The 22,335-nt window shown below is 45.3% G+C and overlaps 3 protein-coding genes across 4 annotated transcripts; all 3 read right to left on the bottom strand.

Annotated features, from left to right (window-relative positions):
* Window positions 1–7,139: 7,139 nt before the first annotated feature.
* LOC125522039 lies at window positions 7,140–8,549 on the bottom strand. Its single transcript, XM_048687106.1, has one exon. It carries the CDS (start codon window positions 8,321–8,323, stop codon window positions 7,406–7,408), a length of 918 nt encoding a protein of 305 aa, XP_048543063.1. The 5' UTR covers window positions 8,324–8,549; the 3' UTR covers window positions 7,140–7,405.
* Window positions 8,550–9,136: 587 nt separating this feature from the next.
* LOC125522038 (metalloendoproteinase 2-MMP-like) lies at window positions 9,137–10,670 on the bottom strand. The gene has a single exon (XM_048687105.1). The coding sequence runs from the start codon at window positions 10,470–10,472 to the stop codon at window positions 9,360–9,362; it is 1,113 nt and encodes a 370-aa protein (XP_048543062.1). The 5' UTR covers window positions 10,473–10,670; the 3' UTR covers window positions 9,137–9,359.
* A 310-nt stretch (window positions 10,671–10,980) lies between these two features.
* On the bottom strand, window positions 10,981–22,062 carry LOC125522040 (ribosomal RNA small subunit methyltransferase G). 2 transcript variants are annotated; one of them, XM_048687108.1, is made up of 8 exons: window positions 21,763–22,057; window positions 21,500–21,689; window positions 21,280–21,389; window positions 12,633–12,711; window positions 12,488–12,555; window positions 12,325–12,391; window positions 11,502–11,588; window positions 10,981–11,408 (listed from the first exon to the last, which is right to left on the bottom strand). In XM_048687108.1, the coding sequence occupies exons 1-8, from the start codon at window positions 21,964–21,966 to the stop codon at window positions 11,383–11,385; spliced, it is 831 nt and encodes a 276-aa protein (XP_048543065.1). In that variant the 5' UTR covers window positions 21,967–22,057; the 3' UTR covers window positions 10,981–11,382. The 2 variants fall into 2 exon arrangements, with proteins under 2 accessions (XP_048543065.1, XP_048543064.1); XM_048687107.1 differs by lacking the exons at window positions 10,981–11,408; window positions 11,502–11,588; window positions 12,325–12,391; window positions 12,488–12,555; window positions 12,633–12,711 and adding an exon at window positions 18,316–20,157 and having other exon boundaries at window positions 21,763–22,062.
* Between the last annotated feature and the right edge of the window lie 273 nt (window positions 22,063–22,335).

The raw sequence follows: 22,335 nt of genomic DNA on the forward strand, positions 1-22,335 counted from the left end.
AATAAGGAACTTGGTCAAGCATTTATACCATGCTCTAGGAGCTTGTTTAAGACCATAAAGGGCTTTGTGAAGTTTGTAAACATGATTAGGTTTCTTAGGATTGACGAAGCCGGGAGGTTGCTTAACATAAACTTCCTCCTCAATTTTGCCATTTAGAAAAGCACTTTTAATGTCCATTTGGTACAAGGTGATATCATGGTGATTAGCATAAGCAAGTAAGATGCGAATGGACTCAAGTCTAGCAACGGGAGCATATGTCTCACCATAGATCATACCTTCAACTTGTGTGTAGCCTTGGGCGACGAGATGTGCTTTGTTGCGAACCACTTGTCCATCTTCATCTTGCTTGTTGCGAAACACCCATTTGGTACCAATGATGTTGTGGTTGTTGTCGGGCTTCTCGACCAATGTCCACACTTGATTTCTCTCAAAGTTGTGTAGCTCTTCATGCATAGCGTTTATCCAGTCCGGATCCTCCAATGCTTCTTCAACCTTCATAGGTTCAATGCTAGAGATGAATGAGTAATGTTCACAAAAGTTAGCTAAACGAGTTTTAGAGCAAGTGATTCTCCCGGTTTGGATATCATTGTAGATTTGCTCGACGGGATGATCCTTAGCAATTCTTGCTCGAACTCGTGAAAGCTTTTGCTTGGGTCGGGGTGGAACATCCTCTTCATCTTGTGCTTCTTCATTGTTGACGTTGTCGTTCTCTTGTCGTGGTGGAGAAGGAGGTTGTTGATGTTCATCTTGGTGTGCTTCCTCGTTTTCTTCATCTTGGCGTGTCCCACTTGTGGATGCTTTCGTATCAACTCTTGGTTCACCTTGTCGTGAGGTAGAAGCTTCCACTTGGACGGACGAGGTACTCTCCTTCACTTCCGTTGGACGAATCTTGCCAATGGACAAGTCTTGAATTGCTTCCGAAGGGTCTTTGTCTCCTACATCAATTGGCAATTGCTCTACTTGCGAGCCATTAGATTCATCAAACTTCACATCTACCGTCTCTTCAACCTTTCGGGTGAAATTGTTGTAGACACGGTAAGTGTGAGAGTTTGAGCCATAACCAAGTAGGAAACCTTCATGAGATTTAGGAGTAAATTTAGAACGATGATGCTTATCAAGAATGTAGCACTTTGAGCCGAATACTCGAAAGTATCCAACTTGGGGTTTGTTACCGGTGAGGAGCTCGTATGTCGTCTTGCTGAGTAGCTTGTGAAGATACAAGCGATTTGTTGCATGACAAGCTGTCTCAACCGCTTCCGCCCAAAAGTGCTTTGGTGTTTTGTACTCATCAAGCATCGTTCTTGCCATCTCGATAAGAGTCTGGTTCTTCCTTTCAACAACTCCATTTTGTTGAGGTGTGTACGTAGCCGAGAACTCGTGTGAAATCCCTTCTTTGTCAAGAAAGGTGTCCACATTTGCGTTCTTGAACTCCGTTCCATTGTCGCTCCGAACCTTCTTGATCTTCACGTCAAACTGATTTTGGGCCTTCCTAGCGAAGTTTTTGAAGATCTTTTGGACCTGCGATTTGTCATCAAGAAAGAACACCCACGTAAATCTTGAAAAATCATCAATTATGACTAGACCAAATGAGTTACCACCGAGACTCTTGTAGGCATTTGGACCAAAGATATCCATGTGAAGTAGCTCTAGTGGTCTTCTTGTGGTCATGATGTTCTTCGCGCGGTGACTTCCTCCAACTTGTTTCCCTGCTTGACAAGCACTACAAAGTCTATCCTTGTCAAATATGACATCTTTTATTCCAAGAATATGATCACCTTTAATAAGCTTATCAAGATTTCGCATACCAACATGACCTAGTCTTCTATGCCACAACCAGCCTTTAGAAGATTTGGTAATTAAGAAAGTTCTAGGTTGAGCCTTTTTAGTGAAATCAACAATGTAAAGATCTTCTCTACATATACCAGTAAAGACCATTTTATGATTGTCTATACGAAACACTTGGCAATCTATTTCAGTGAATAAGACATTGAAACCGAAATCCGCAAGTCTAGAAACTGAAAGTAAATTGTATCCAAGGGATTCAACGAGCATGACATTTTGTATGGAGCTATCATGTGAGATGGCCACCTTACCAAGGCCAACCACCTTACCCTTTGAATTATCACCAAAAGTGGCATATTTTCGAGGGCCATCGTTTTCAGCAAGCTCACGGAACATATCTTTATCTCCGGTCATATGATCAGTACATCCACTATCAAGGACCCATTCCTTTCCTCCAGCCATGTAGCCGCGAAGATTTGCCATAAGACCAAAATGCCTCATGCATCATCAAGATCATAGTCACTATCATCATCTTCATCATAGTATCCATGTTTAACATCATCTTGTGATTGATCAATTCCTAGAGAGGGTAATTCATTAGATAAATGATCATCACAATGGTTACCTTTATGAATTCTAATAGCTTCGGATATGATATCGCTAATGATTCCAACATTTCCTTTAGCACGCATGAGATTGGTAAGCTCAAATAGACAATCACCAAAGCTAGGATCACTAGAGTTCATCTTACTCAAGGCAATAGACTTATGGAGAATTTCGTCTAAATTTTTCAAGGAATAATCTGGAAATCGTTCCTCAAGAAATCTCCATATGGTGTAGGCACACTTGAGAGTAGGCAAACATCTAATCAAGTTTCTAGGCAAGCCTCTAATGATGAGCTCAACAGTTCTAAGATTGAGAATCATGTCAATATCTTCATCTAGGGTAGGGTGCAAAGGATCAACATGAGGTGCACAATGGCTAGTAATGTACTTGTTCAAATGATATTTATTGAAAATCTCAAGCATTTCATTTTTTCACTCATGAAAATACTCTCCATCAAGAATAGGCACTCTATGTCTAAGACTCCCCAAAGTAGACACATCCATCTTCCTCCAATGGTGTTTAAACCAAGGCAATGGAGACCAAAGCTCTGATACCAATTGAAAGGATCGAGAAGAGGTGTCTAGAGGGGGGGTGATTAGACACTAAGTGCCAAAAGTTACAGTTTTTAATATTTTTAAGTTTAAGTGGAGTTTAAGCACAAGTTTAACAAACACAATACATATCAAGCAAGCATGCAATGAGTATATGAGCAGCGGAAAGTAAAGCATGCAACTTGCAAGAATGTAAAGAGAAGGGTTTGGAGTATTCAAACGCAATTGGAGACACGGATGTTTTTGTCGTGGTTCCGATAGGTGATGCTATCGTACATCCACGTTGATGGAGACTTCAACCCACGGAGGGTAACGGTTGCGCGAGTCCACGGAGGGCTCCACCCACGAAGGGTCCATGAAGAAGCAACCTTGTCTATTCCATCACGGCCGTCGCCCACGAAGGACTTGCCTCACTAGCGGTAGATCTTCACGAAGTAGGCGATCTCCTTGCCCTTACAAACTCCTTGGTTCAACTCCACAATCTTGTTGGAGGCTCCCAAGTGACACCTAGCCAATCTAGGAGACACCACTCTCCAAGAAGTAACAAATGGTGTGTTGATGATGAACCCCTTGCTCTTGTGCTTCAAATGATAGTCTCCCCAACACTCAACTCTCTGTCACAGGATTTGGATTTGGTGGAAAGAAGATTTGAGTGGAAAGCAACTTGGGAAAGGCTAGAGATCAAGGTTCATATGGTTGGAATGGAATATCTTGACCTCAACACAAGTGTAGGTGGTTCTCTCTCAGAAAATGTGTATTGGAAATGTAGGTATGTTCTGATGGCTCTCTCCACAAATGAAGAGTGGGTGGGGGGGTATATATAGCCTCCACACAAAACCTAACCGTTACACACAATTTGCCAAACTCGGTGGGACCGAATGGTTAAACTCGGTCGGACCGATTCAGCAAACCTAGTGACTGTTAGGATTTTCGGTGGGACTGAGAAGCAACTCGGTAGGACCGATATGGTTAGGTTTAGGGCATAACGTAATCTCGGTGTGACTGATTACACAAACTCGGTGGGACCGATTTTGGTAATAAGCTAACCAGAGAGTTGGTCAGGCAAACTCGATGAGACCGATTACACAAACTCGGTGGGACCGATTTTGGTAATAAGCTAACCAGAGGGTTTGCATTGTAATCTCGGTAGTACCGATTGCTCAAACTCGGTGAGACCGATTTTGGTAATGGACATACACAGAGAGATTACAATCACATCTCGGTGAGACCGAGATCCCTATCGGTGAAACCGATTTGCTAGGGTTTGTGGCAGTGGCTATGACATCTGAAACTCGGAGGTGCCGGATAGATAGAATCGGTGGGGCCGAGTTTGACTTTTGGTTTAGGTCATATGTGGATGTGGGAAGGTAGTTGAGGGTTTTGGAGCATATCACTAAGCACTTTGAGCAAGCAAGCCATTAAGCAACACCTCATCCCCTCTTGATAGTATTGGCTTTTCCTATAGACTCAATGTGATCTTGGATCACTAAAATAGAAAATGTAGAATCTTGATCTTGAAGCTTGAGCCAATCCTTTGTCCTTAGCATCTTGAAGGGGTTCCACATCCTCTAGTCCATGCCACTCCATTGTTGAACTTATCTGAAACATACTAGGTAAAAGTGTTAGTCCAACAAGAGATATGTTGACATTAATTACCAAAACCACCCAGGAGCACTTGTGCTTTCACTAGGGTTTCCTCTCGTCTGCTCTTCCTCCCCCCCCCTTGGGTGGCGTCTTGATTGATGCTTGTAATCATCGGGGCTTTCGGGCCCCTCTGGTTAATATATTCAGGTGGGGGAAACTTGTTGTTGAATATGAGGGTCGGAGGAAAAACTTGACTGTATGTGTGGAATTATAAACACCAAACATATCCCTAGTCAGGCATCTGGACTACATCATGTATTGTTGATGGTGCTTGTTAAGCGAGCTCAGCTCCATGTCTAGCTTGATTCCTGAAAAAATAAGTAAACAGAAGGTCACTTGAAAAACTAGTCATGTGAGAACAAGCTACTCAAGAAAAGTGGAATGGGTACTAATCTTTGATCAGCGTTGTCTCTCAATTCAGGTACACTAGCATTCTAGCCTGCTGATTTTCCAAAGAAGCTACTGTTGATACAGCTTGCTGTTTGACAAGTAAATTGTACCCATGAAAGCTCCACATCTAAAGGTGCCACCACACTGCAAAAAGGAAGGGCTTTCCCCATTTCTGCAGGTTTATCTCCATTTCACTTAACATTAAACGATCAAACTGTAGTAGGAGTCAGACAACCTTTGCAAGGCAACTTGCAAAAGACCACAGCAGATAAGCCACATGACATACATTATAACTTGAAATCCTATTTGTCGCAGGACAGCGATGGTACAATAATGTCCCTGTAATTTAGGGAAATGAACAACAGATAAGCCACATGACTCATGGTACAACTGGGGTATCCTTTATTTCTATTTGTCGCAGGTCAGCAATATTGGTATCATGATGTCCCTGAAATTTATGGAATGAACTATCTTGGCGGCGATGATGAAGCATCAGACCTTGTTTCTCGGCTTCGGTGGAGGAACACACATTGTGGAAAGTGGGCGAGGAAGGAGCCAAGAAAGAAAAAGAAGATGCATCCACTACCATTATAGCAAGGCATTATATTACTGTGACAATCGCGGATTTGTTTATAGGAATTGCACAGGAATATCACATGGAACAGTTAACCTTTACATGAATTGAGAAAAAGAAAGTATATCTTACAAACGGGTCCTAGCTAATTCAAGGCAAGAGAAAGAATAAAGTGGCCAGATGTTTCATAATTACCTTATCTATGGAGTACTCTTATGGTCAGGTTTTTTTCTTAAGATAAAGAGTTACATGTGAGAAAATGAAACTGCTGGCATACTGGGAGGCAATGTGTAGCATATTTGTCTTTTTAGAAAGTACGAGGGTAACTCTGCCAAATTAAATATTGAACAGCTACTGTTCACTTGGCTAATTCAGAACAAAAAATGTGACCAAGCAACTGTTGAGGATAGAGCTATTGCCAATGTGCTGCAAGAGATGTTAACTTGGTTACCCTTCCTCAACACCCAAAAATAATGCCATGCAGTAACCCACTGGACCTTTAAGGTAAAACATTAATTGATACCAAGGAAAAAGGATCTGAGCTAGTACAGTGGTTGAGGTGGTCTATTTATTAACCTGAAGTTTTCCAGGAATAGCCCCAAAGCATGTCCAATGTGGGGGGTACAGTTTGTTCATTCGAACAGAAGTAGAAAAATGTGGTACTTGTATATGATCATGCCTCCAACCTACTCTACTTCTGTAAGGCATATGCTGAATGCAAAGAACAATGATGCCCAGAGGATCATGTCATGCAGCACTGATTAGAGTTCATCACTTCATTTAACAACCTTGTCGATAATAACAAAAATGCATAATCACTTCAGTTTTGGTCCAGATTTCTAATAATGGATAGCAAGGATTGAAAATCCAGATTCAAGCGATGAAGCACATCGACGAAAGTTTCAGCAAAATATCTCAAGGTAATCATATTTGAACGATTTCTCAAAACAACTTCATAAACGAGGAATCACATACATGGTAAAAGAGCATGAGGAGTGAGAAGATAAGTGTGAATACTAAAAGAACTCCAAACAGCAGAAGAAAACCAGTTTGCAGCCCACTTTGCTGTTTTTAAAAGTTTGGTTGATGAGACGACCAGAAATGGATGCTAGATTGATGATAAAGACAACTTCATGTACTATGACAAAAATATTATCATCATTTGCAACTGTAGGGCAAAGGTAATCACCTCAACTATGAACATTGCAGGCAGTTCTGCCACAAATCTTTGCTCGGCATAACTGAATTACCAGCATTCCTCCTGTATTGAGTCAACCACCAAAAAAGGAACAATTAACCAAACAGACAGACATAGCAGTTGAACTTTTAAATGGCTAGCAATTTGTACATCCCTCCACCTTGCAGTCCAACGCCCGATGGTTTTACTTCCCAACTAATCTCCGAAGGCAAAACCCATCAGGACAGAACCACAGAAGACCTACTTAAGATAACAGGATGCACACTGCAATGCATTATTCAGCTCAATTACCCAAAATGCTTCTGAAACCAAAATTCAAATAACTACGACCTGACATGCTTATGCCACAGCTCAAGGGTAGTAGATATCAACTGGTCATACAGACACAGTACAGTAACAAGAGTTAACTTTATTCCTCAGAAAACTATCTGAATCGACGGTATTACAATATTGTACAAAGGCTAACTTTGATGTATGCAAATCAAATTGTGCACGCTCCTACACACACCTAAGGTGATCTCAATCAAGTATCGAAAAGAGGGTACCATACTGAAATGCAGTGGAAACACACAAACATGATGCCGGATCACTCTTCAGTTTCACTGTGATATTCACCTCCAATGAGCTATTCTACATCAAAAGCACCAAACTCCATCCCCGTCACTTGGGATTATCAGGTGTCTGCTCGGAGATCTGGCGATGTGAGTTCACCCCATTCGCCACCGGTGGCTCTGCGGTTGCGATCCCTTCATCTTCCTTCTCCTCATCCGAATCCAGGGTGAACTGAGATGTCAATGGCATGCCCTCCATCTGCACTTCCTTGCCCAGCATCCTGTAGCCGCTCGGTGGACTGCCGTTCCCTCTGGAGATGACAGCAGCGTACGTGGCCGCCCCGGCGAGCACGAGCAGCGCGAGGTGGCCGTTGAACTGCAGCGTGGCGACGGAGCGCGCGCGGTGGTAGTCCTCGTGGGTGCGGCACTTGATGGTGTAGTCCGCCCGGCTCTGCGCGTGGAGCGCGCAGCCGGCGGCGATGGCGTCGGTGAAGAAGGAGAAGCCCATCTGCAGCATCCAGGTGCCCTGCAGGGCGAGCCCCGCGGCGCGGGCGAGGCGGGGCGGCGCGGCCCCCGGGCGGTGCGCGGCGAGCAGGGTGGCGCCGAGGCAGACGACGACGGGGACGAGGAAGAGGTCGAAGTAGCGGTTCTCGATGCCGGCGGCGGTGGAGGGGCGGCGGTGCGCGAAGAGCAGCAGCTCCTGCCCGAAGGCCGCGGCGAGGAGGAGGTCGAGCAGCGGCGGCGGTGGCGGGGCGGCGAGCCGCGCGAACGCGAACGGGGCGAGGGAGTGGAGCAGGAAGAGCGCGGAGGCGGCGAGCGTGGGCAGCGCGAGGTGGTGCGCGGAGAGCAGCGCCGAGAGGAGGCAGAGCGCGGAGAGCAGCGCGGCGAGGAGGTGACGGTGGTGCCGCGGCGTGGAGAGGCGGCGCGGGAGGAGCGGGAGCGGCCGGAGGCGCGGCTGGAGGGCCTCGAGCGCCGCCAGGGCCAGGAGGCCCAGCCCGGCGCCCGAGTAGGCGAGGAGCCCCGGCATGCGTGCCTCGGCCGGCGGCGGATCTGAGCTGGGGGCGGGAGGGGCTGGCGGCGAGCGACTGGTTGGTGGTTGTGTTGCGGGGTGATCGGATCGGCGCGGGAGTCAGCGGCGGTTGGTTGGGTTGGGCTGGGCTTGGCGGGTGGCGGGTGGCGACTGGAGGCCGGCACGGTCGACGAGCTGTGCGGGGATGTGTCACTGTCGTCGCCTCACACAACTCGTCCGGTCGTCCGGCCGCGGGAGGTACAAATTCCATGCATGGGAAGAGCACCAATTTAGTAAACGAAACTGATATGCACCGTGACGAAGGGTAAAACACAGGAATTTCAGACCAAGGGACTACTCTATAGAGAAATTATCCTTTGTGCCATTTTTAAAAAAGATGGCCATCTCAGATTTCTTCAAGGTTTGTATGGAACGGGCAATTATCCCATAGAAAATTTGAAGAAAACAAAACACGAGGTAATGAGACATCGTTTTTCTTGGGTCTACAAATCATGTATCATCCAGACGACATTTTTGTACCACATTTTCTGTTCCCGTGTTTTTGTTTCTTTCCCCGTGTTTTTGGTTCTGATGAGTGGCACGACAGACTCATCAGACTCTAAACGGGTCAAGACGTAGTCTCACGTGGACTTATTCCCCTCGTCTGGATCGATGCCGTGAACCTACCAAACAACGCGTATGACGCGAGAACTGCCGTCCAAATGCCACATGGAACCCCCGGGACAAATCATGTGGTTCTCGCCTGCTCCGCTAGCTTCGTAGTGAACTCCTAGTGCGAAAAACAACAACGCACGTTCTGCAAAACTCATATGATACCACATGGCCACATGGGCGCACCATTTTCGTGTATTTTTTAACAGATATCCTATATGATCCGCTCTATACATGCACTAACAATCACGTATCTACACTATCTTGCACACCCAATGACTACTAATGTTTATACAACAACACAAATCCTAGAGCAAAGTGAATGCCCGTTAAAAAAGGTAAAAACCAAAAAATGGTCGTGAATCGATCGACCCAAGAAGAACTAGCACGACAGAGCTAGTGCGAGCGCAGCCGCCACGGCCACGCCGGCCAGGCCGCTCCACGGCCTGGAGAGCGCGCTGGGGGCGGCGCTGTGGGTCTCCTCGCTGCTGGTGGCCGGCGGCGTGACGCCCTTGAAGTTAGGGTTGCCGCCGTAGAGGCTCTGGATGCCGTCGACGTCGTCCTTGGCCAGCTCCACCTTCTGCGTGCGCGACGTGATGGTCGGGTACATGATGGCGCCCTCCACCGACGAGTGGCCGAGCCCCAGCAGGTGGCCGATCTCGTGCACCGCCACCGACTCCAGGTCGACGGCGGCGTCCAGCGCCGCGCGCGACACGTCGCCGCCGGCCACCCACGCCTCCGACGCGTCCAGGTGGAACCGCCCGTCGGTGGGCGAGAAGGCGTGCGCCAGCGTGCCCAGCGGCCCGTCGAACGCCTCGCCGTCGCCGTGGTCGCCCGAGTGGAACCCGATGGTGATGTCGGCGTCGGACGCCGACGCCGTCTCCGTGAAGTTGAGCGTGGTGGCCGCCGACCAGCGCGCGAAGGCGCTCGCGAAGACCTTGCTCAGCGTGGCCCGATCGATGGTCGTCTCGGTGGCCGCCGTGATGGCGTACCTGAGGCTCTTCTTGGAGCGCGGCCACGAGGGCGACCCCGGGAAGTAGGAGTAGAGGTTCCGGCCGTGGACCGTCTTGCCCATGGCGGAGGTGCCGTTGATGATGTCGGCGACGCCGCAGCGCGGGGACATCATCTTGGCGACGGTGGCCGCGTCCAGCTGGCCCGTGGCCTCCAGCCCGAAGTTGTGCTGGTAGGTCCGGATGGCCGACTCCATGTCGGCGTCGAACACGTCGTTGAACTTGGCCGGCGGCGCGGGGAGGTAGCCGAAGCGGCTGAGGTAGTCCTTGAGCCTCGCGAGGCCCTGCCGCTGGTCCCCGAACTGGCAGCCGGAGAGGTTCTGGAACGCCGACCACGGGTTGGACAGCAGCGGCTTGATGTCCGGGAGGCCCTCCGGCAAGCTCCGGGCGGACACGGGCGCAGACATCAACACGGCGAGCACCGTGGCCGCGGCGGCGAGCAGAGCGAGGAGGGGGGAGACGCTTCTTCTGATGGTGGCGGCCATTGTAGCTCTCGGCGAGATGGGTGGATGAATGAGGCTAGGGAACAAAACCGGCTCGGGTTATAAAGCTTGACGAATCCAATGGAGGACTACTCGGTCAGCCGGCGGGTAGGGCAGGGGGAAGGAAGCAGCCGCCCGGAGCCGGCCAACACGCTTGGATTTGGATCTTTCCTTCTAGTAGCAGCATACAAATTATTGCGTACTGTGGATAATAGTATAACTTGCCGTTATGAATGTGCAGTTGGAATGAGTCCCGTGATTGTTGCATGTTGTAATGGTCGTCAGCAGTCTGGACTCTGCATCTGCTCTGTGGGAAGGTAGGAGGGGAGAAGTTTCCCTCTCCTCGGTTGGAATAGTCTAATGCTGGCCTTGGCAAGCTGGTGGAAGGATGTTTTCAGAAAGTGATATGTGGCCATGTGTACGTGTTGAAAAGCGAGGATATGATAATGTCCGTTTTGCTTGTCAGATCAGAAAAATAGTTTCTCTCAACCGTGTTTAACTGCGTAGCAAGAAACCAACGGGAAGAGTCATTCAAGTGTGACAAGGACAACTTATTTCTAAGTCGAGTTGTAGCAGTTGAAGACTTTAGCTCAATCTTGCAGTATTATACATTTCCCCGTCCGACATTCTGTATCTGTTCTACATAAGAAATGCCGACGAGAATACCATAAACAGGGCAGCATCATGTACGTAGTATTCTCTAATGGAACATCTGCGACTTTTTGTTACAGATACATGGAGTGAAGCACCAGTTTCCTTGCAGACAACAAATACCTGCTGTCAGGGTGGTAGATTAATCCTTTCATGCTTTGAGAACAATCGTCGTCTCCCACTGGGTGTCCATTTGGAGGGAGAGCATCCACGGATCATCTTTTGATCATTGTGTGTCTACCATATAAAGTCAGCATGCTTCTCATAATGGTGTCTTAGAAGGGGTACCTGGATGACATGAAATGCATGCTTGAGCTCTGAAGAATCATAATAAACTTATCGAACGATGTGCCTTTCCTAAAGGCGGCTAAGGATGATTACCTGGCTGCCGAGGGTACTTTTTTGGAGTAGTGCGTTCCTTGAGGTACAGAACTGCCGTTCGTTGACCATGAGGTCCCATCGATTCGACTGCAAACGAAGAGAGGCTTAAGATATCGGGAGTTTTATCCTTCTATGCTTATCCCGTTCTCAGGAATTAGTAAAGGGATCAGCTCGAAATTGTGTTACTGTTTGATCAACATGGATATAGCACGTAGTCATCAGTTGGCAAAAGTTGCATCTACTTTTTTCTATTATCATGGACATCGTACATGGTCATGAATTAGTTAAGGGAACAGGTCAAACATTATCCCGCAAAAAAAAACAGGTCAAACATTGCATCTACACATAAGTACACAAGGATACCGCAGAACAAATCAATAAGTGTGTCTGTTGATAAGCATGGACCGCATTCCACAGTTTATTGCAGGAGCGCGCGAGAAATCAAAAACATGCAAATTGCTAAGCTGATAAAATAACAAATGATATATTTCAGAAAAGCTTTAGCAAGGTCATAAGGGGATGGTAGCAAGTAGAAAAATAAAGATCCAGCTACTAGCTCTTTTGAAGAGAGTTACTAACTGAATACCATGAAGAGAAATAGTACCATGTGCCAACAAGTAAAAATGAAAAGAAAAAATATACCTTGACATGTAAAATGAGAACTATTTGTTACCAACCCTCTTTTTTTTTCTATTTTCAGAAAGATACTGACTGAATACCATGTAAACTGACAATAATATTTAGAAAACTGTGTACTAACCTATCAAAATCTTCAAAGCTAATCCATAAAATAAATTCTTCAGAGCTAAAGAAGATAGTTTACCATTGCACAAATCTAGCATGGAGGCACCCAATTTACCAACTGCAGCTTTTGCACTTCTTATTTCTTCCTGCCAGAAAACATAAGAAATTGAAGAAATGTTAGTTGCAGAAAGTATGTTGGTGAATTTAGCGGAATGCACAATACTCCAATAGCAAAGACTTACATGAGGATCGTGCCCTTTAGCAGCTATAAATAAACCACCAACACGAACCAATGGGAGGCAGTACTCAGCTGCAAAGGAGAAAACTAGGATTAATTGATATATATTGTCTAGTAAACCCCCAAAAACATGTTACATGATTAAATACCTAAAATTTTAAGTTCTGCGACAGCTCTTGCAGCTGCTACATCAAATGACTCTCTGAAATCATGACTTTGGCCAGCACTCTGTCCTATAAGTGAACATAAGCAAAATAGTCAAAATATAACAGTGATGACATTCACTAGGTTGGGAAATCATAGGTAATTTTACGATGATGCTTCAAATGTGTTCAGGAACAAATCTCTTGCACCTTGAAGATCATAAAAATGTCTTCAATTGAGAAATTTCCATGTTGTGATTTATTTGGTAAATTAGCAACTAGGCATACACTAAGCATACAATTCCTGTTAGATTTATCTCTTCCCACCCATTGGACCCTTGACCCACGCCTTGATCGGGGGCGTCCAGCCCAAGCAAGGCTGGTGGGCCCCTGTCGCGCAGTGCCATGTAGAGGAGGTGGGGACCACGTCACAAGGTGCGAGGTTCGCCGCCGGCACTGTTCCCCACTCCTAACCCTAGTTCGATCGAGAGGGCGGCGCTGAAGGGATGGGAAGCGCCACCAGCCACTTCACCGTCGACCTCTACGCCGAGCTCCCTTCCGTTCACCACCGGCACCGGGAGCTCCTCGAGACAAGGAGCTCCCTCAGTTTCTCCCTTCTCCTGCAACAGAGAACGAGAGAGAGAGAGCAGAGAGGCGCAGCGGCTTTCCTGATGCGGCGGGTTGGGGCCACGCCGGCGACGGCGTCGAGCCGCGCCGCGCGAGCCTGCGTTTCCTTTTGCCCCTTCCCCCCTCCTTTCATCCTCCTCCTCCTGATAGAGAGGGCGAGAGAGAGGCGTGGCCGAGCCCTCTACTCCCCTACACGCCCGCTCCTCCTCTGCTTCGCTTGGAGGCGACGACGGTGGCGCCGTTGCCATCCCCTTTGCCGGCTGTGCATTCGCCTTGCGGTGAGCGCGTCGCCGTCGAACGGTTTGGCGGCGGTGCCCTTTGCCCCGGTCGGGGTAGAGTCCTTCCCGAAACCTCGGCATGCCGATGCGAGTCGGAATCGAGAGGAACGACGCGGCCGTTGCGGCGGCGCTCTTTGCCGGCGAGCCCAAGGCTCTGCTCCGGTGCTTTTCTTTGCCCTGTCTAGGGTTCTTTGTGATGGGAAATTCTTCTGTGATTTCTTTGCTACGCTTTCTTTCTACTCGAAAAAATCTACCCAAAACAGGCTCTGAAACCATTGTTAGATCCTCTGGATCGGGTAGGTCAGATGATTCACGGTAGTTTACCGTAAGAAAGAGAAGAGGCCAGTGCGGCGCGGTGGCGCTCGTCGCCGTCGCCGGCGACCGGGCACGGCCCGGTGGCCCGGCAACCTAGACAGGGGCCGCCACCGCAGAGCAAGAAAGAGAGCGGGGGCGCGCGAGGGGAAAGGGCGAATGTGGCTAGGGTTTTTGTCGGGGGGGGGGGGGGGGGGGGGGTTGCTCTCTCTGAGTTTTGATCTAGCAAAAAGATCGCAGGACCATCCGATGCAAACGAACGGCCTAGATGCAAACCCTAATCCCCGCACTGGGCCAGTGGGCCGAAAGAGAGAAGGGTCAGGCTGCAGCTGGCGTGCTAGGCCAAGGCCAGACGTCAGACCAGGCCGCTGGGCCTTTTGGGCCGGGAAGCGTTGTTGCACAGTTTTCTTTTTCTATTCAAATTATTCAAAGAAATTTTTTGTTCAGAAAACAAAAAAGTAAAAGAAATACTTCTGAAAAGTAAAAAGTTCATGAATTTTTTATTCATGTTTTTTCGCTGCAAAGTAAAAGTTTTATCCTCCAATTAAATTGGAACCAACGGGAAAATTTAATTGGAAGAACTGTTCTTAGCAATGTTTTTCCCCTGTGGGTGAAATCAGATTCAGATAGCTTCCGCTATGACAAAAGAAAGATATTTGTTTTAAAATTAAAATATGGCGTTGTTATTTTCTAACCAACGTTGATGATAACAGTGCTATAGTTCTATGGGTCTTATGTTCAAAGCTTAAATCTCTGATAAATTCAGTATCAAAGTGAACAATTTTCAGAGAACAAATAAAGATCAAGAAATGCTCTTGAGCTAGAGAAATGTATATTTCTTGTTCCCGCTGCAATAAAGTTGATGATGATGATTATTTCTTAGCAAAGTTGTTTAATAGAAATACTATCATCACATTGTTTATGAGTTATATGCATTATTTCTATTTCCACCTTATTTCTTAGCAAAGTTGTTTAATAGAAATACTATCATCACATTGTTTATGAGTTATATGCATTATTTCCATTTCCGCCCAACGGTGATATGGAATTAATGTAGAAGGATGTTGTTTTATTCTAATTCTACCACAACGATGATTTAGAATATATAGAAGAAAGTTTTGAAAGTTTAATGTGCATATTTTTTAACCAGACCAACATGGGGATATTTTTATGCTCATTATTGTTGATTATTGGCTAATTTTTCTGAGACTAAAAGTTTTCCATGCTTTCATTCGTGAAAGCGAATGGCTGGGTACTTGTGACCCGAAAGATGACCAAGAAAGGTCATAACATGAGGGAGTATGTTCTCTCTAAAGAATGGCTTCAAATGAAAAGAGATAGATCATTGAGAGTCTTGGTTGACGAATGTCTTTCATGTACTCTCTATGAAGAAGATTTTTCAGAGAACATGATTTGAGATGAAACAAGCAACATGCGTGTTTAATTTGACCAACGTCGTATCAAGCATGTGTGTCAAAGAGCATTCAGATTTATTCCTAAATTTGATGATTGAATATGCAGTCAAAAGAGCCAATTCTGGCATTTATGTCCCTTACAGGGAATTACCCGCATGGCGGGAAAAGATGATTATGACAAAACCCGCATGGCAGGAAAAGTCTGGAAAAATACCTGCGTAACGGGGTAAAGTTGACATAATATTATGTCAAAAATCCTGTATGGCGGGAGAAATTATGGCAAAGGACTTATCCTGTATGACAGGAGAAAGATATGATGACTCATGTGCTTTTAATGTGTCCCACTCTGGAAGAAAAGTATGGAGTAGCTATTATACTTTCCTTGTATCGACCGTACACCTTATGTGTAACGGTCATTAAGCACTCAATAAATCCAAAGATAATAAAAGTTACAGACGAAGCTAAAGATAAGAATGATATGCAAGTGTGACTTGCAAAAGTACTAATGATAAAGAACTCTGTTGAGTTTCTGAAATGAAATGAGGAAAAAGTACTCCCATACCAGTTAACAGATAACTTCATTTTGTATAAAGTAATCAGATAAATGAAGTAGATAATAGAAGTTTCCTCAATCCACAAGAGTCATGAATGGTTTTTCAAAATTGTGGCAGAAAAGTTCTTGCCATATTTCGAGGGGGGGAAAGAAATATGAGATAAATTAAGAATGCTGAAACTCCTCTATACTTTAGATAATGTGATGCACATTATGCATCTAAAGTGATCCATTAATGAAGAATGTGATCATCAGAGGGAGTACGACGGTCATAATAATACCCCTAAAGAAAAGAAATAGATGTATTCCTGGATCTTTTACAATTCCGAAAGCAGACTAAGGAATACTAAGACGGTGCTTAAAGTGCCATAAAGAAAAAAGTTTTAACAGAATAAACCCAAATAATAAAGTTTAAAGATACGCCAATTTTAGTGAAGATGGAGTAATCTGGGGAACATGGTATGAAAATACCTAAGACTTGAATAGATTGTATCTGGGGGAGCATGTTGTATGACCTATACAACACCTGTTGTTAGCTCTATAAAGGATGAATGAGTAAACATGCATCTTATGAAACAGGTCCCTGTAAAACCTATTGCCTCTTGGAAATGAAAGACTAGAATTAATTTGCCTCTTGGCAATGACAGAGCAACAACAACCCCATATGAAAGAAGTGCCAGTACCTGAGACACAGATGGTCTCAAGGAATAAGAAAACCAGATACTTATGATTACTATAAAGTCTATGTTAGTGAAATTCAAATGGAGGTTGATCCCACCTCATTTAAAGCGCTCGATCAAGTTTTGAGAAGTATGTTTTTTGTCTAAATGATGAGAGACTATGTGAGATCAAATAAAATTGGTGAATCCCAACGATGTTTGGGACTCATAAGTATTTTCCAACGGAGCCAAAACAGTAGGCTGTAAAGGGTCTACAAGGCCAATGTGACTCCAAAGGAAATATGTAAAGGTGTAAAGCGCGACTTAAATCGAAAGATTTTGTGCAAAGAGAATGAATAGATTACAATGAGTGTTAGTGGCACATCATGATCTGAGTTACATCAGATGAAAGTAAAGAACACAAGGGATACTGCTTCAAGAAGTCTTTTATGGACTAGAGCAAGTCTCTAGACAGTGGCATTTCAAGTTAAAAGAATCAGATGTTATTTTGGGTTAAAGAAAATGAGAGGACAATTGTATTCATGCAAAGTTATAGAATAGGAAATTCATTCTAAAAGTTGCCTAAAAGATGTTCCGACACTCAGAGGTGACAACTACACTGAGTGGAGGAAGAAAGTAGACATGGCATTTGTCTGTGCTGAGGTGGACTGGGTTGTGGATGAATCACAGCCGGTCAGACCTACAGCCAGTCAGAGAGGCCACTGATGATGATGATGCGTGGAAGAAAAAGAAAAAAGGATCATGTTCCAGTGGAGATGTTATATTCCATTGAAAACCAAAAGTGGGTCAATGCAAACAAAAAGTGCATGGCATTTATAAAGAATACAATTAAGAACGCCATCGTGGGCTCAATTGCAGAGTGCACTTCCGTAGGGGAGTTGCTTACAAAGATAAAGAGTCAGTTCACTGGTTCTTCAAAGACATATGCCACTTAGTTGATAAAGCAACTGGTGACAGAGAACTACACTGGCGGTGGTCATGGAATAAGAGAGTACATCCTCAGGATGAGCAACATGGCAGCAATGCTCAAGCCCATGGATGCGGATCTGTAGATCCAACCAGCACTCCTGGTCCACCTGGTCATGGCTTCACTATCAAAGGAGTTTGAAACCTTTGTTGTAAACTACAATATGTCACCTGGACATGGGACATTGAAAAGACAATAGCAATGTGTGTCCAAGAAGAGGACAGACTCAAAGCCTCACATGGTGGTTCACTCAACTATGTGAAGGATAACAAGAAAACGAATTACAATCAAAATAGCAAAGGTTCTCCTTCTAAGCCACATGGAAAAACTCAACATCAGCATCTCAGTGGACAAAGACACATGTCTCCATTGTAAGAAGACTGGGCACTATAAGAAAGATTGCCCTAAAGACTGGGCACTATGTGAAGGATAACAAGAAAACGAATTACAATCAAAATAGCAAAGGTTCTCCTTCTAAGCCACATGGAAAAACTCAACATCAGCATCTCAGTGGACAAAGACACATGTCTCCATTGTAAGAAGACTGGGCACTATAAGAAAGATTGCCCTAAAGACTGGGCACTATGTGAAGGATAACAAGAAAACGAATTACAATCAAAATAGCAAAGGTTCTCCTTCTAAGCCACATGGAAAAACTCAACATCAGCATCTCAGTGGACAAAGACACATGTCTCCATTGTAAGAAGACTGGGCACTATAAGAAAGATTGCCCTAAAGACTGGGCACTATGTGAAGGATAACAAGAAAACGAATTACAATCAAAATAGCAAAGGTTCTCCTTCTAAGCCACATGGAAAAACTCAACATCAGCATCTCAGTGGACAAAGACACATGTCTCCATTGTAAGAAGACTGGGCACTATAAGAAAGATTGCCCTAAAGACTGGGCACTATGTGAAGGATAACAAGAAAACGAATTACAATCAAAATAGCAAAGGTTCTCCTTCTAAGCCACATGGAAAAACTCAACATCAGCATCTCAGTGGACAAAGACACATGTCTCCATTGTAAGAAGACTGGGCACTATAAGAAAGATTGCCCTGAAGACCATAATGGCAAAGAGAGGTAACAACATTGTTTCCTTTGTAAATGAATCCTTGTATACACAGTTTTTGAAATCTACTTGGTGGATTGAATCAGGAGCAACTGTTCGTGTTGCAAATTCGTTACAGGGATTCCATTCGACGCGGACTACGCAAAGACGCATTGAAGTGGCAAACGGAGTTGAAACAGAAGTTGTAGTTGTCGGCGACATCTCCCTGGAGTTAGCTGATGGATTCAAGCTTCAGCTTAGAGATGTTTTATATGTTCCATCATGTCATAGAAACTTGATTAGTGTTTCATGTTTGGACAAAGATAATTATGAATGTTATTTTGGACATGGCAATTGTGTCATGTGGTTTAATAATGCTTACGTGGTTGATGCTTTACTACACGATGAGCTTTATTTATTATCACTACGTGGAAAAGTGCATTCTGTGTGTAATGGGAATGAGCATGTCGCATCGAATAAAGAACAAAAGAAAAGAAAGAGAACTCACGACTCATCGAAATTATGGCACTATCGCTTGGGCCATATTTCCAAGGGGAGAATAGAAAGATTAGTCAAAAGTGAAATTCTTCCTCAGCTAGAGTTCTCAGACTTAGAACAATGCATAGATTGCATTAAAGGAAAGTATGTAAAACAAATTAAAAAGGGTGCAAACGGTAGCACAACAACACTAGAAATCATTCACACTGACATTTGTGGACCATTTCCGGTGAAAAGTGTGGATGGATATGACTCGTTCATAACATTCACAGATGATTACTCTCGCTATGGTTATATTTATCCAATCAAAGAAAGATCTGAAGTGTTGGATAAATTTAAGATATTCAAAGCTGAAGTTGAAAATCAGCATGATAAAAGAATAAAGATAGTAAGATCCGACCGTGGGGGAGAGTACTATGGTCATGCAAATTTATAGAATAGGAAATTCATTCTAATCCTGTGCATATGGATGACGTCCTACTTGCGAGTGGTCATAGCGAGAGTAATCATCTGTAAATGTTATGAACGAATCATATCCATCCACACTTTTCACCGAAAATGGTCCGAAAATGTCAGTGTGAATGATTTCTAGTGTTGTTGTGCTACGGTTTGCACCTTTTTAATTTGTTTTACATACTTTCCTTAATGCAATCTATGCATTGTTCTAAGTCTGAGAACTCTAGCGGAGGAAGAATTTCACTTTTGACTAATCTTTCTATTCTCCCCTTGGAAATATGGCCCAAGCGACAGTGTCATAATTTCGATGAGTCGTGAGTTCTCTTTCTTTTCTTTTGTTCTTTATTCGATGCGACATGCTCATTCCCATTACACACAGAATGCACTTTTCCACGTAGTGATAATAAATAAAGCTCATCGTGTAATAAAGCATCACCCACGTAAGCATTATTAAACCACATGACACAATTGCCATGTCCAAAATAACATTCATAATTATCTTTGTCCAAACATGAAACACTAATCAAGTTTCTATGACATGATGGAACATATAGAACATCTTTAAGCTGAAGCTTGAATCCATCAGCTAACTCCAGGGAGATGTCGCCGACAGCTGCAACTTCTGCTTCAACTCCGTTTGCCACTTCAATGCGTCTTTCGCTTCTTTGCGTAGTCCGCGTCGAATGGAATCCCTGTAACGAATTTGCAACATGGACAGTTGCTCCTGAGTCAATCCACCAAGTAGATTCCGAAAACTGTGTATACAAGGATTCATTTTCAAAGGAAACAATATTGTTACCTCTCTTTGCCATTATGGACTTCAGCCAATCAGGGCAATCTTTCTTATAGTGCCAAGTCTTATTACAATGGAGACATGTGTCTTTGTTCACTGGAAAAGACTTATGCTGATGTTGAGTTTTTCCATGTGGCTTAGAAGGAGAAACTTTGCTATTTTGATTGTAATTCTTTTTCTTGTTATCCTTCACATAGTTGAGTGAACCACCATGTGAGGCTTTGAGTATGTCCTCTTCTTGGTCACACATTGCTATTGTCTTTTCAATGTCCCATGTTCCAGGTGACATATTGTAGTTTACAACAAAGGTTTCAAACTCCTTTGGCAGTGAAGCCATGACCAGGTGGACCAGGAGCGCTGGTTTGATCTCCAGATCCGCATCCATGGGCTTGAGCTTTGTTGCCATGTTGCTCATCCTGAGAATGTGCTCTCTTATTCCATGACCACCGCCATTGTAGTTCTCTGTCACTAGTTGCTTTATCAACTGGGTGGCGTATGTTTTTGAAGAACCAGTGAACTGGTTATCTTTGTAAGCAACTCCCCTACGGAAGTGCACTCTGCAATTGAGCCCACAATGGCATTCTCAATTGTATTCTTTATAAATGCTATGCACTTTTTGTTTGCATTGACCCACTTTTGGTTTTTAATGGAATATAACATCTCCACTGGAACATGATCCTTTTTCTTTTTCTCCCACGCAACATCATCGTCGGTGGCCTCTCTGACTGGCTCTATAGGTCTGACCGGCTATGGTTCATCCACAACCCAGTCCACCTCAGCACAGACAAATGCCAGGTCTACTTTCTTCCTCCACTCAGTGTAGTTGTCAACTCTCAGTGTCGGAACATCTTCTAAACTACCGCGGAACATCTAACCTACTCGATCCAGAGGATCTAACAATTCCAACTCTTCTAAAATAAGAAAACCAGATTGTCGCAAATCCAATCAAATACACGAGAAATTCAATCAATCAGATTATCAGAATGCATTGCATTATCTTAGCTGCTCAAAGACAGCTTACCTCAGCTCGGTCACACACCACATCCACATTTGACAGCTCCATGACCTCAACTGCGTGCTCCAAGAACGTGCACCGCTTCCGCATCGACTCCAACAGCGTAAACTTCCAGCCTGAAACAGAAAATATTAATTCAAATTGCAACAGGAAAGGTAAAAAAAAGCACATAGTGTTTTCAGTGATTTCATGAAACACTAATCGTTGAACAGAGATGATTGATTACTTGGCCGCGCAACAGCAAGGATCAGCCCGGGGAGCCCCGCACCAGAGCCGACATCGACAAGGCTGATGCCAGAAATGTCGCCGCCGCGGGAGGTGTATGCGCGCTCGAGTGGAGGAAGCACGGCGAGCGAGTCAACCACGTGGCGCGTCATGACCTCGGACTCGTCGGTGACGGCGGTCAGGTTCATCCTCTGAACAGCGAAGAGAACATGTAAGCAACTGGGGTTTAGGGTGGGAGCCGGTGGCTGAGGTTTAGAGAGCGACCTGGTTCCAGTCGAGGAGGGCTTCCACGTAGAGGGAGACCTGGCGCTGCTGCTGCGTCGAGAGAGATGTGGCGGAGGACGAGGCGGCGGCGGTCGCGGTGGTGCGAAGGTGGAGGAGGGGGCGCCGGGCCTGGCGGCCCTGGCCGAGGAGGAGGCGCGAGAGGAGGAGGCGACGGCTCCCCGCGCTGCAGCAGCAGAGCGACATCCTGCAGCGGCGGCGGCGGCGGCGGCGGAGCTTCGCGCGCGCCCGAGGCGGGGATGGGGATGGGGTTGGAACGTTGGACCGTTTGGGGCTGTGATATGTAAATGTGGTTTACGTGTCTGGACATCGTAAACGTCTAGAGTGATTTCGTGTTCCAGTGCAGAAAACATAAACTCTGACCTGTCTTTCGGGAGTAATAATTCTGTTGCGCGACTGGTTTGAGACCAATGGACTGAAGACGAACAAGGCTTAGTCGATTCATCTTCAGCCATCCGATGCAAAACCAACGGCGAGATCCCTTCGTCTACCTCCGCCCCTCTCTCCACTGTTCATCTTCTGCCTCAAACTGCTGAGATACCACCAGCCTAACCG

This window comes from Triticum urartu, chromosome 7 (assembly GCF_003073215.2).
Source record: "Triticum urartu cultivar G1812 chromosome 7, Tu2.1, whole genome shotgun sequence".
Classification (NCBI taxonomy): Eukaryota; Viridiplantae; Streptophyta; class Magnoliopsida; order Poales; family Poaceae; genus Triticum; species Triticum urartu.

Excerpts from the sequence above, each read along its gene's own strand:
- LOC125522040 (XM_048687107.1), bottom strand. The coding sequence starts at position 21,966 with ATGTCGCTCTGCTGCTGCAGCGCGGGGAGCCGTCGCCTCCTCCTCTCG. Across the intron at positions 21,690-21,762 it reads CCCTCCTCGACTGGAACCAG|AGGATGAACCTGACCGCCGT; the intron begins GTCGCTCTCTAA and ends TTCGCTGTTCAG. Across the intron at positions 21,390-21,499 it reads CCTTGCTGTTGCGCGGCCAA|GCTGGAAGTTTACGCTGTTG; the intron begins GTAATCAATCAT and ends TTTCTGTTTCAG.
- LOC125522039 (XM_048687106.1), bottom strand. The coding sequence starts at position 8,323 with ATGCCGGGGCTCCTCGCCTACTCGGGCGCCGGGCTGGGCCTCCTGGCC.
- LOC125522038 (XM_048687105.1), bottom strand. The coding sequence starts at position 10,472 with ATGGCCGCCACCATCAGAAGAAGCGTCTCCCCCCTCCTCGCTCTGCTC.